Source organism: Anoplophora glabripennis, unplaced genomic scaffold (genome assembly GCF_000390285.2).
Source record: "Anoplophora glabripennis isolate ALB-LARVAE unplaced genomic scaffold, Agla_2.0 scaffold19, whole genome shotgun sequence".
In the NCBI taxonomy this organism is placed as follows: domain Eukaryota; kingdom Metazoa; phylum Arthropoda; class Insecta; order Coleoptera; family Cerambycidae; genus Anoplophora; species Anoplophora glabripennis.
Genome location: NW_019416327.1, coordinates 987856 through 1002888, shown reverse-complemented (window position 1 = coordinate 1002888; position 15033 = coordinate 987856). Strand labels below are relative to the sequence as shown.

Below are 15033 nucleotides of genomic sequence, written 5' to 3'. Positions count from 1 at the left end.
TTATTATTATTATTATTATTATTAGAGACATTTTTGATTTGGACATCTATTAATATGGACTTTTTTCATAAAATAATTTGGATCATCACTATTTCTACAATCATATGTCTAATAAAGATTTTAATTTATGTTCGACTTTATTAACTTTAGTTGACGACTAATGGCTAAATAACCACCAACATGATTTTTTTTATTTAAATGAAATTCGAGAAGCTAGCTAAAGCGAAATCCGTTTTTCAAATGCAATTTGGTTGGATTTGCTGGGATGTGATATCTTTGACATGGAATAATATCCCACGATGAAAGTGGAGGTGAGATAAACTAGATGACAAATGATCGAACGGTGGAAAGCTAACATTTCGAATATAATTCCTTCGGTGTGTGTGCAGCTGCTGATATTGAGCTGACGTGATATAAAATGCTAATGGGTATAGGTACCTACATACATAGATCAGATTTTCCCAAGTTTAACAATTACCCTAACATGCACATACACGTATATGTCAATCTGAGTACGAAGAAAAATAAAGACTGATTCAATTTTATTACAGAGAACATTTCACAGCTCTATCAATCAAATGGTGCTATTTTAAAACGTTACTACGGCAACGAAAAACACTAAACGAAATTATGCTGAAAATTGTTGACATTATACAGGTTATAACTCATTTATTTTCTTCCAAAATTCTGCTTAGTAGGTACTTACAACATAAAATGCAAAACGCAAAAGATACAAATATAACTCTGAAATTTTATCACATTTCGTTTTGTCTTAAGGTAACATCTGCGGTTTTCGGTATTATAACTTTGAAATTCACATATAAAAACTGTAATATCTTATTGTATAACATAAAATGATTGCCAAGAGAGTATGGAACGATATACATGATTTTTTAATAGAAAAATTATTGAGGACTGCTTAGATCACTTTGGTATTTACCCGTAACATATAATTTTTCCACTCTGAATCAGATCTGATCAGCTATATGCAGTGTTATACAGAATTCTTAAACTAACGTTTATCTTGTCTATATGTATATATAGAGTAACCTTATTTAACTAATAGGCACCTTAAAAAAAAGTTAACTGTTTTTAAATTCAGTTGATTTAAAAAGGAGAAAACATTACACAGGCACATATTTTTAAACATTCCTGAGACAACTATTTTATATTTAACTAACAACTGCCATCAATTTAATTCACGAGATGGGGAACTGTTTTCAGAATAAAATAAATTCGCTTGAGGCAACAGTGCTCTTGAGTTATTATGGAGCAGATTACATTTAGAAATACTCAACACCGAATTTTCCGGCGTGCGGAATCGCGTTGAAAACGTTTATTTGCTTAAGTTGTCAGTTTGCCGTTTACGCATTGAAAAAATTGTTCCTACCATAAAGTATGATAGACACTTTAAAATCATTTTAGTATATACTTTTGGTCGTGATTATATTTAGTATATATTTTTTAATTAGACCTTAATTACCTAATTACCTATTTTTCTTTATATTCGTCAAAATCAATTTTCTTGACATATTTAGATAAAAAAAAATAATGTAAAACGACTGTAAATATTGAAAGAATATTAAGAACTAAACAAACTTTAAGTATTCATAATTATTTATTAAAAAAGTTACATAATTTCATGTAATTATTTGTTAAATTATAAATCTCTCGATAAATCTTAAAACGAACTTGGTGATAAAATTCACTCTATCTGAAAGCTGTATTCTTGAAACAATATATTTATTTAGTTCAGTTTATTGAACAAAATAAATCTATTCAGTGGTTTTATATATTTCCAAAATGATTTTTAACTCCAAATAAATTTCAGCAGATCTATGTACTATGGATACCGGCAATGAATTATAGTTGGGCGAGTATTCCGGAATGTCTGTTTGGCATTTGCCCAATAGTTCGCAAGCTCGTGGCGGGGATGTATAGAATATCAAGTCTTTATATAGCCTGTAAAGGTTAAAATATCTCTTTGATATACAGTAATAATTCAGTAACTCCTGGAAATTTGCCTTGATAATAATTGTGCCAATTTTGCTTAATCTGAAACTATAATAATGTATTTTACTGTAAAAATATAAATATGTTACAAATAATTTTGAATAGTTCTCTGTAAATCCTGATAAATTAGAAATGGAAATATCACAATCCGAACTCAAATTTGGAATATAAACATTCATAGTAATATTACCTACCTAAGAAAATGATACACGTGCAAACAAAAGGAAAAAAGTGTAATAAATACCACCAAAGAACTTTATTGCGAAAATAAAAAAATGTATATTGTATTTCGATAACTAGTATATGGTATCTATAGGTATGTATAAAAAATGTTAGAATTTTTTTTTAATTTCTTTGAATTAGCTTTAATACTTGTAAAATAAAATAAAAATTCAATAGCTAATAACAAAATATAGGTTTTAAATAACGTTCTGTATTTATTAGAACCTTAGTTACTTTGAGACATTTCGTTAGGTAACTACCACTACCTAAGTAGGTGTGGTTACTGTTACTCAATGCCTAATTCCTCCAAATTTCCATCTTTCCTAAAAATTTACCTCGAAAATTACATTTATAAAACTAATTAGGGTATTCTGGGGAATTTCTAAGTATTTTCTTGCCTACCTATCTGACATCACTGCCTTACACTAACAATAAGAATGACATCAAATTATTTGATTAAAAGTTAATCAACATTGCCCTATGTAGACCCGAATTTGTCAAGAATCTTGGATTATTATTTGACAAAGAGTTATCGTTATCTAACATATTCTTAATATAACTAAGTCAGCTTTCGATGACCTATGTATAACATGCTAGTTTCTTCAGCACCACCGCTGGGATTTCGCTTGTCTTAAGAGGTTGGCCAAAAGTAGGGCAAATTTGTGGAATTTAGTGTTATTAGTAGCGATTTAGTGTTATTATTATTGAGTTTTTATTTTCCCTTTTATTTTTTTTTATCAAAAGAAAGATAGTATTCTAATATGGGTCACATATTTGTGTAGAATTCAAATATGTGATCGTATATTAGCCGTGGTGTTACCAGGTTTGGATTTTTATCTTTTTTTTTAATCACTGCATTTTTCTCATTACGATGATGTGTTATACTGTTCAGTTTAATCAAATTTTCATTGACATTGGCAAAGTTCAGATATTTGTTAATTTATTTTCTATATTTGTACGTTAGACATAAGAAAAAATAAAAGTCGTTTTTCCGTCCTGGTAGGGGTCTGGGCTAATAGGACTACATATTTAAATTCCCCACAAAAAAGTGTTTAAAAAGTCCACCTCCTTCTGTTTTCAATTAAGAAAACTAAAATTAAGTCAAACTTTTTCATCGGCGACTTCAAATTAACAAAAAATAGGATAAATTTATTTTTGGCAAGGTATTCATCATCAAATTCAGCAATTTTGTCCTAATTTGACGGACCTTGTACCCCTTGAATAACCAAGATCTGGTACGGTTCGAAAAAACCCACCCCTTATAACAGTCATTTTATTGCAATTGAAAATGTATACAAATTGGGCTAGTAATCTGATTCTATTAATAAAGAAATTAGTAAATATTTAAATTAACTGTATACAACAAAATTCAATGTGTATCATAATTTTCATAAAATATAAAACAAGTTAAATAAAGCTTGTGACCTACATAATCGATTTCTGTTACAAATTTCAAACGTCCGTCCATTAAAGGAGTTCAAAGACGTTGCACAATGACGCAAAAATCTTTGTTTTCAAAAGAATAATATTTCAACCGTTCATTGAAACAGTTCAAAGAGATCATGCAATAACAAAAAAATCTTTTTTTCCAAAGGACTAGTATCGCTATAAACGTAACGAGATCCTGGTAACCTTTGCCTTACTAGCGTTGTCCCAGTTTTCCAACTCCTTCTGGTGATTAAAAATAGTAACAGTTGGTAATGAAGTCGATATTTTACACTAACTAGACTCTTTCTATGTACGTTTAATTAAAAGCTCTATAGGGGCATAAAACGGTGTTTTGTTGACGGTATAACTTACAAAATAATTAAATTAACCATGAAATGTAGAAAACCATTAACCTTTTACAACTATAAAAAATATAAATACCAAGGGAACATATTCCAAGTGTATATAATTCTATACAGCTGAATTTAATTTTCCAGATTTAATTACAGTTGTTGAAAGTAACAAACAAAAGTCCTCTAAAATGGACTATTCGCTAAAATGTGAAATTTACCTAAATATTTAAGACTTGTTAGTATTAACGCTAAGAGCTGAAACTTCTAAACATTGGGTATATTAACTATGCTTAGAATTTATTATATTAAAATTTCGTATTCGAAAATATCACACATTAATGTTTCTCTATTTTGTATTGGACATACAAATTTATATTCACATCATCTTTTGACCTATACTATAATAAAACAAAAGTAAACACAAGTGAGGCCAATTTAGTTCCATTGCGATTTTAAGCTATCAGAGAGTCAATGTCTGTAAATTTCTGTATATACTAGCATTATTGGTCAGAAATCATGAAATATTACTTATTAACGAGTGCAGTTTTTTCACTACATTTTTTATGTTTTTTTTTTGTTTCTACGTACCTTCCTACCTTTGAAATAATTTGTTAAATATCGATTAAACTGTACTCCTTTTGCATTATAAATTATTAAATAATCGCCACGGTAGCGCAGTCGGTCGAGAGTGCGGTGGTAAGCATTTCTCGGCTAGGCTTCCTACACTGGTCCGGGTTCGATCCCCGGTGTCGGCACTGGCAATGTCGATGGATAATGGGTGTTTGTCCGCGTTTTTTCAAGTGTAGCCTCCTTCCGCACAAGCCTTTGGCTTTTGGATTTGGGGGTTGTCTCATTTCTGTGGTGTGTTTTATGTTTTAATTATAGGAATCAGGAAAACGTCAACAGGATTATGTGATTTACTTTACCCTTACACTTGAAATAAAAGACGCATTAAGACAATTTATTTAAAATATTAGTATACCTATATTAAGTATGTGATATGTATAATACTGGCTTTCACATTGGCGCCTTCGCCATAATATAGAAGAACCGCACCTGAATCACAAAGAATAGCCAAAACATTACCTACATCCTACATAGGCTTCAAATATCTAATCAACTTTTGTAACCTATTGTCTGTCACTTACTTGTATGCTGTGTAGGGTTTATGGGCCTCACTGTCTCCGGGCTGTAAATTCATGATCTGGTTTGTTAAGTTTTGTGGGTGTTTTTTTTGTATTTACCGGAAACTGAGGTGTTGAAGGATTGACTCAGTCTTTGAATACAAAAATTTACAACGAGCGCATTCCAATATCAACACATCAACTCATCAACATCAACACATCAGCACATTTCCAAGGCTTTGCCTAAGCAGATATCCGCCAAATGTGGAATTTCAGGTACCGTTTTCTAGTATTTTCGCCATAAACAACATATATATTCAAAGAGCTCAGCTTCACGAATACAATATATCAACTCGTTTCTAATAAAAAAACCTACTTAATCCAGAGTTCTGTCTATTGTTTAGGTTTCACGGTTGGTTTTTGGCAAGAAAAATGTAACCTGGAGAGTGAAGTAGTACTTTTCAAAACATATTATGTTTCTGGTCAAAATACACGTATGACATGGACATCCGTGAAATATTTGTGTGTCATGTCATTGAGGAATGGACTTGCAAAACCCAGTCTAAATTTAATATTTTTAATTATAGGTGGCGTTAAGTTTGAGTGACACGAATACGAACGTATATTTTTTGAACTTTTAGAACGCACTTAAGTAACAATAACTAAAAGTACTTGGGTATAATTTGTCCACTGGCATTTCTGTCAGTCAAATCACATTGAAAATAATACAAACTGTACATACTACATATTTCTTGCGATTTTGTAAGAATTGCAAAATTAAAAGAGAAACATTGTACAGCACAACATATTATCAAATACTGTTCAGAAGGAAGATTTACAATACAAAACTGAATAGAAATGAGGAAAGTTTTGAATGTAATAGAACTTAAACTTAAGTTAGTGTAAATTTTGTATTAATACTTTACATGATTTGAATAATAATATACTTATTTACCCTTCATTCAAATTGCAAGGGATAACCAAGAAGTTAATCATGAGACAAAAGGCAACATATTATTATTCTGCAGGTCGTTTGTGACTTACATTGGTAAATCTTAATTACCTACCATTCAAACAGTGACTGGTATCAATCTTTCACATTTACCCAACCAGCGATCTTCCATTCTGCCTTATACGCGGAAGGTTCTTTGAGATACATATGATCTAGGCGGTCCGGCCACGGGACTCAAACCTGCTATCTCAGCAACAACGATTTAAAGACCGATATCGCAAACCACTACGCTATCAAGAAATAATGAAATATAAATCAATAAACAGTTACATAAGAAAAATATTATGTACATTTAAGGAGGTATATCGGGTTTACTCAAATGCACAGATGTACTTGAAATTTATATAGCGTATTACCCAGTGCTCCCTCTGTGCGTCATATTTTTTTGAATTTTTTTTTGAATCTAGATTTTGAGATATTGTTGAAAGTCGTTCATTTTAACATAGGTTTATATGGCGAAGATGGACGGTGCGGCTCTTTTTTTGCCCATAATTGAGAAAAAAATGTAGAAATTGTGAAACAAAACTTTTCCATAGATAGCACACAGTATTGTCTTATTTTTGATGTAAAACTAATGTAAGTTTTGAACATAGTACAGCTGTATTAATTAGAAACAGAAACCAATAATTGCACTTTTGGCTGACTTGAGGATTAATGTGGCAACGTCGCAATCAGCTGACAGCGAGGAGAGAATACATTTGAAAGACTTGATAAAAACGAAATTGATTTCAAACATATACATTTTTCCTAAATCCCATGTACATTGTTATCAACAATAAATTATCCACAACAGATTTTAATGGTTTATAAAAACATCGTAATCATTACCCCGCAATATTTAGGGTTACATAAAGTTTTCTTTACTTGATTAATATAATTAATATTTCTCAGCAGACTTTATATCTAAAAAATTAGTTATAGTTGCAAAACTTTTGTAACATTACTAAAATAGAGATGAAAAACACTAACAGTGAGTAATAATGTAATTTCTATCACAGAACCTTCAAAATTGCATCCAACATTTTCTTTGACTTGGACGAGAGATGAGCGCGAGTGTCACTTCATTTCTTTAGAACTAAATTAACATAATTATTTTCTCGTTGTTTTACCAGTTCACATGATTTAAGGATTTTAAATAAATGATACAAATCTTCGCGAGGATAATACGATATATTTGCTATATATAATAATTATATTGTACATAGTTTACACACAATACATTTTTGAACGCGTACGCATCTTTACCCGAATTTGACGCGCAATATCTCCGATGATGACTGCTAGTCAATTATTAGCGCTGTTACCACATCTACATAGTCTTTATGCGTTCATTAAATATAATTTAAAACTACTTAAATATTATATTTTTATGTTGTTAATTAGTCAATATGTATGCTCTGTGCATATGAGTAGATTTATTTGCTATATAGATAATGTTTATCGCAAATAATTTCAAAAGTATTTAATTTTTTGAAATTGTCAGCGGGCTTTAGTCCCATAAGAAAATCATAGGACTCACCCTGCGCTCCTCACTTCCCTCGGATCCCGATATACCTCCTTAATAATTAATTTTGATGAAAACTATCATAAATAAAGCAGAATTTGAGAACATGTTATTATGTCTTTTGAAAAGTAGCAAGTTTACTCTGCAATTATATTGCAGAATAGATATTTATTAGTTTATTCTGTATTTCTGTATTTATTTCTAGCCAAAACTCCATTTTGGCTGTTATTGAAGACTTCCCTACAGAAATGAAAATATACATAGTTTAAATCAAGAATGAGACTATACATTTTAACCCATTAAATTAGTATTCCGTAGCTATTCCTTTATTGACATACTTAATTTATTTACTACTTTGCCATCAATCACTTTGATCGTTTGTATAATTGTTGCACTAATGACCACAACCTTGTTTAATTTATAATTGTTTCATTCGTCAGAATTACCATGCAATGTCAAATGTTTGATTTGTCGTTTATCGAATTTTTCTTTATAAAAATTTTAGAGAAATGAATGAAGGAATAAGGAATACTAATGTGAAAATTACTTTTTTTGGGAGAATTCTTCAGATCAAAATAGTTTCTTTGATATGTTTTTTAGTTTCTTGAATGAAAATTCTACGCATTAGATTGTCTCTGAAAAGATCTATATTTTGTTTATTTATCTGCTTTCATAGCTAGAGGTGTTACATGGCATTTATTTATTATTACGCAGGTGTCAACCACAAACAAACACAAAAACTCATACACATTTTCAAACACAGGCGCAAATTCAATTAAATTTCAACAAGATAAATATTTTTTCAATTTGACCGAACTGAGGAACATTCTCGCTGTAAATTAAAAAGCCTGTATTTTTTCAGCGTTTCCCATACTTTATATTCTACTGACTGTGCCTCAAATACTTCCGTGGTCTCAGGCGGATCTCCGCTTCCTTGCGTGGTGTCACATCGCTGGCATTCTGTGTCCATGGATAGGGAGCTTTATATACCATTTATTCATGAACTTGCATCAAGGACCTAAAGCCTATTATATTCTCCTTCAAGTGGACATGCTTGGCATTTGGGTTAGCCAGAGTTTTGGTAAGAATTTTAGTATTACAGGTCTAATGCCGAATGCCAAAATGGAATTTTAAATGTCGCAAATCCCACTTCTGATACGCCTGAGAAAATGTTTCCCCTTATTAAATTTTTGTCTTTATAATAAAGTACGGATATGTTTTCTAAGTTTGCATTTGTGTAGAAATAACTATAAGCTTAAACAATATGACCATAAATTATTTCATTAGACAATAATAAATATGTTTAACAGGCGAAAATTTGTTTTAGGTGCAATGCCAATGATATTTGCTACATCATATTGCCTTCCACATACTATTAGATCGTTTTTAATAACGTCGTATTGCCTTTTGAGTATTTGGGGTTTATATAAGGTAAGCTAAGTCGAAATATTAAAAATTTTCAATATGTTTTTGATGTGGTTTTAGGCACTAACAGCCTGGTCTCCTTGGGAGAGAAGATTGTGCTTCCTTTTACCTTTTATAATGCGTATTTTACTTTGGTGTTTGAGGGTCACTTCATTTGGTGGAGGTGATCCAGCTGCGTTTACTCACGTCATATTACAGGTAAGAAAAGAAAATTTGAATCGAAATACGAGTACCTCAAAATCTATGAAAAATATCTTGAAATGCCGGAAATACATCACAGTTTCATTGAAAATATACAAAATGAAAAAAATCAAAATCAGAATCAAAATAGTTGCACAATTTTTTACAATTTAATCATTGGTTCTAGAAAAAATAAAAAGTATACGTCAAGCTAAATCGAAATTGTTTAAAATGAATTAAGACGGCTTTAGGATACAACAAAAAGTATGCATAACAGTTATTTATTTCTAAGAGCCAAACCAAGAGTCAATGATCATTGATCATTGATCAATGATCAACGGTCAATGACCAGAGGACAAAGGTCAATGACCGTAGACAAACTTCAAAAATCAGAAGTGTTTAGAAGTTTTTGAAGTAGGTATTTCTATGTTTTCGAGGTATTTTCAAGTATTTGGAGGTTTTCGAAAGAAGTTTAGATATTTCGATCTAATAAGAGCTTTTTTTTAATATATTGTTCCATGTATTCAAAATAATTCAAAATATTTTGTAGTTTTCAAAAGTTTCAGAAGTATTTAGTGGTTTTAAAAGTATTTCAAACTATGCGATGTACTTTGAAGTATTGTTAGGATTTTCCATCTATTGCGAAGTACTCCAGGAATTTCAACTTGTCTATTTAGAGGTATTAGAAAGATTTGGATATACCCAATTAGAAGTTTTTCTAAGGATTTTAATGTATTTGTATGAAATATGTTTGATAACTTATGACTATGGGACATGTATTAGGTAAAGTTATTTATCTGAAATAAAATGTAATACAAACGAAAAACAAGAAATGCAAAATTAAATTTAAAGAATATTCTCGAAATAATTTCCATTTTGCTGCAAGCATAACCTAATACGTCTGTTGAACTTATAACGCACTCGCACAAACAGTTCTTGGTTATTGCGAAGGTCATCTGCTGCCTGAAATATTTTTAAGCGTAGTTCTTCTAAGGAGGCAACAGGAGTTGCATAAACAATACTTTTTATGTGTCCCCACAAAAAGAAATCCATAGGCTTTGAGTCAGGTGAATGTGCAGGCCAACAAACAGGGGCATCACGACCACGACCAGTCCAGCTATTCGGGTAATTTAAATTTAACCATTCTCTAACGGCAAGTGTACTATGTGCAGGCGCCCCATCGTGCATATACCACATCACCTGACATACAGCGAGGGGTACATTCTCAAGTAATGCTGGAAGATTTTCGTTCAAAAATCTAAGATACTCGGCCGCTCCAAGCCTGTGCGGAAGAATAAAAGGACCTACTAGAGTATTTCCTACAATTCCCATCCAAACCTTTAAACTGAAATTATGTTGACATCTTGAAACAAATATTACACGAGTATCTTCTTCCGACCATGAATGAACATTATGAAGGTTTACTAGACCTACTCTAGGAAAATTTACTTCATCGGTGAAAATTCATTAGAAAATATAAGTCATGCCTGGAAATATTAATGTACCATCGACAAAAATCCACGCGGTTAGGTAAATCAGGGTCATTCAATTCTTGCACGGGTTGATGGTGAAAAGGGTATAAAAGATTTCATGAGCTACATTCCACACAAGACTGTGAGAAACTTGCAGTTGCTTGGACACCTGTCTTGTGCTTGTACCACAGTCTTGTTCTAGATGTTCCAGTATAGCTTCCTCAGTTTCAACAGTTCGCACATTACGCTTTCTTTCGCCACCCTCACGATTGTGCTGAATTTTACCAGTTTCGGGAAGCCTTCTTTCTACCGAGGCCAATGTTTGTCTATGAGGAATCGGTCGGTTTGGATATCTTTCGTGGTATAATCTTACTGCAGCGTTACTATTTTTTCTGGATTCGAAAAACACTTCGAGCATGTCGACATATTCGTCATTGGTATAAATATTATTTGCCATAATTATTCTGATAATAAATTTATCAATTGGTACTAATTATTGGTTAACAGAAAGTGTCAATTTATTAATATGATAAATAACAATTTATTTGTTATGACATCCGCCTACTTTATTTTTACAAATTTTTGCAATTATCCCTTTAGTGAACGATGATGCATGTAATTGTTTTACTAGAAAATTATCGGTTTTATCGAAAAATTACAAGAGGTAAAAAAGTTGCGCAATAAATCAGTGTTCTCAATAAATATTTTTAAATAAATAATTTGCTCCATATAAAAAATTTCTAATAAAACATTGCAATGGGGGACTGTTTCACTCCTTTATAAAATACGCCAATGATCGAATAAATATTGAAAAGTTGTCTCTTTATTTGTAGGATGCTCATACCAAGTTTCGTGTCTCTAGCATTCCTCATGTTAAAGAAAAAAATTAAAATGTGAATTTCAATCCCCTCCTTTAAGAGGGTATATAGCCTCAGAGGTGCAACTTTCATATAAGGTATTTTTACTTCAATCCTCTTATTTTTGGCTCTACATTCACTGGTACCATTTTTGCTACTTCATTTAAAAACACCCTGTATAGTGCCAGAGGGAAGGCAAAAGTAAATGCCGACTATAATGAATTACTACAATAAAATTTTGCAGAAGGAAGGAACCAAGGCAAATATAAATAACAAAAACTATTCAAAACAGTAAAAACTAATAAAAATAAATAAATGCGGACGCTCATCAACTAATTAAACTGTGTATTTTTATTTATTTCAGGATGTAGTTTCTATAGCCGGAGGGGCCATAGGAGCCCTGCACATTCCAGAGAAGTGGTTTCCTGGATGCGTAGACATGTACCTGAATTCGCATAATATTATGCATATTATGGTTGTCGCTGCCGTCTATTTCATGCATACAGCTACCATGAGAGACCTGAATTGGATGTCTCGAGTAGACTGCAGTGCAGCCCTTTGATAGACGTAGCAAAATTAAATTTAATTAGGTACAAGTGCAATAAAATCATACGGCCATGTAGATATCAATTGATGAGGTGATTGGTACTGTTATTTATTAATTTGTTGAAAACATACCTATTGTGTATATATTTATAAAACAAATGATGATTTGTGCAATTTACCAAAAACCTAAATGTAGTCATGTAATGTACTTTCAAGCGTCCATGCTTCCGTTATAGAGAGCACAATTGAAAAAGATTTCTTCCACGTGTGTACCATACCTACATATACTTACAAAACGTAACAGTAGTTTTTGCAACTTGGCTAACAATATTCCAATTTTTAGAGCAGTATTTTAGAAGATTTTATAGACCGCACTATATCGTTAATCAAAGTTTTCCATTTCAACTTTTAGTTGTTTTGATGGAACGATCTTGAGGCAAAAAAGCCAATAGCAGATACCTACTGACACAAATTAATATTCCTTCAGTTCAGTACAAATGTCTAGGAATATTTTAATTTATGATAACAAAGCAGAAAAATTAAACTTTTAATGCAAAACCAAAATATCCTTTCTAATTTTAAGAAACAAAATAATTACAATTTCAAATTTATGTTAAAAACATCACAGATAAATTTAATGATTCCCAAGTTGAGTCATATTTTTATGTAAAATTCATTAAAATAAAAATTCTTTCAAATACAATTTTTCAAAAAACCTACAAATTAAAAACTGACCTTTATATTTTCGAAAACAACATTTATCTGCCTTGAATGTAAGAAAAATGTTCAAGATGGCCGTCAACTTAATTCATATAATGTTGGACGCGACATAAAAAAGACTATGCACGTGTGTAAAGGTTTTTACCTAATTGGAGCAGGCAATAAGTTTATCATTAAATTCCATAAAGAAATTAAAGGGTTAGGATCTGGTGACATGGCTGGCCATGTCTTCCACGATCTCCTACTTACTAGGGAATGTAATATAAGTATAATTAATTCCATTTCAGGTAAATCTATCCTCATTCATAACCAAATTGTTAATATTTAAATTTTGATTCATCCTATATTGCTGTAAGAACCACCCTCAAAGCTGTACTCTGTTGGGGTGGTCTTGTAGCTGTAAGGTTTAAACTCATTGCTTTTTTTTTTTGGTTCAGTTCAACTTACCGAGTAAGTATTTGTTGGATTTTCGTCAACAAGAATGAAAATTTGTTCCTCCCGTTGCATGTTTTCCTTTACTCTGGTTAAAATCCACGACAGAACTGACACAAGACCAAGAAAAGAAAGTAAAAACATTCTCAAAAAAGAGATAAACATTAGGCTTCTGTATAGTTTGTTTTGAACATGCAAATGATCGATTTACTTGCTTATACAGGGTGGTCCGAATTTTATGCAGGAAACTTCGAAGGCAGATAGATCTCTTTAAAATAATATGTGTTTGCCTTATAAACATAGCTCTGGAACGGCACCGTTTTAGAGATACAGGGTGTTGAAGTTGTCAAAAAAAATTGATTTTTTGTTTATATCTCCGGAATCTATTAACCGATCTCAATAAAATTTGGTACATATAATGTATGATAGTAGGCCTTATATTCCCTGAAATATGAGCTTTAAAGGTTCAACCAGTGGCGTACAACTGGACAGGGGTCACCCCCTTTTTACAAAAAAAACCTACGCCACTGCATTTTTTACATGTCATTGTAACTGACTTATATTTTAATGCACAAAATACGTAAAAAAGGTGACTTTAATTTTTTCCCTAAGATTAGCCGTTCTCAAGTTATTCATACCAATACAATCCCCTTGTGGCAGACACTTCTAACTATAATATTACAACACCCTGTATCTCTAAAATGGGGCCATTCCAGACCTATGTTTACAAGGCAAACACATATTATTTTAAAGAGATCTAGCTGCCCTCGAAGTTTCCTGCATAAAATTCGGACCACCCTGTATTACTATGGAAAGTTGTAACTGCTTTATTTTTGATTATTTAAAAAATACAATCTGAAAAAAAATCTCCTTAAGTAGTCACACGTTAAAGATATGATTCAACTTAGGAATCACTCTGTATAAAAATTCAAAGAAAGTCTAATGAAAGATAAGATGAAGGGACAATAATTTAAATGTACATACTTTCACATGCCTATCTTAATTTATTATTTTTTAATACAGTCATTGAAGTTATTGTATTCAAAGGATAAAAATCATGTACCATATCCATATAAATTATAAAAATTGTGATAAATGCTACCTATTACTTTGCTTTACTCTGTAAAGGTAGTGATTTTTATTTGTAAATAAACGTGAATTTTAATTTATTAATTACAAAATATATGTACAAATAAAAAAGAAGAGGGAACCAAATAACTGAAAACATAAAACAGAATCTTTTAATATCTACAAATGAATAATTGTTTATCAGTGATATATTTTATCAGTAATCACTTATATGTTTGTTTAATTTGCATGTCAGTTTGATGTTTGTTTAATTTTTGCCAAATAAGGCTTTAGTAGAAGTTGACTACACTTCTGATACAGTTTTTCTTAAAATGGTTAGGTAGATTGTCATACAAACCTTAATATACAAAATAATTATTAAACTCGATCATATGTACTTACCTAAGTAGAATGATAATTGTAAAACGTGCAAGATTTATTTGTTAGTACTGACATATATTTTTATTCTACTTAGGGAAGTGCATGCGAAATATTCTAGTCTTTTAGATGAATATAATAAAACTTCAAATTTGTTCTGATATTTTAATCTACTCTCTAATTCTCCTAAAATTGTGATAGTAAGCACTATGTTATAGATAAGATAATAAATTTTCATTACAGAAAAAATTCTTTATCTTTTTCTTCACCACCTGGGTGGCTTGTAGGTACATAATTTT

The 15033-nt window shown here is 31.1% G+C and overlaps 1 protein-coding gene across 1 annotated transcript in view; it reads left to right on the top strand.

The window, feature by feature from the left end:
- Positions 1–13536, top strand: part of LOC108914831 (progestin and adipoQ receptor family member 4) — a 20470-nt gene extending 6934 nt beyond the window's left edge. Inside the window, exons 2-5 of the mRNA XM_018720732.2 lie at positions 8519–8737; positions 8984–9087; positions 9142–9279; positions 11955–13536. Of these exons, the coding sequence (XP_018576248.1) occupies positions 8519–8737; positions 8984–9087; positions 9142–9279; positions 11955–12152 (659 nt within the window). The 3' untranslated portion in view covers positions 12153–13536. The remainder of the gene's footprint in view (positions 1–8518; positions 8738–8983; positions 9088–9141; positions 9280–11954) is intronic.
- The last annotated feature ends 1497 nt before the right edge of the window (positions 13537–15033 follow it).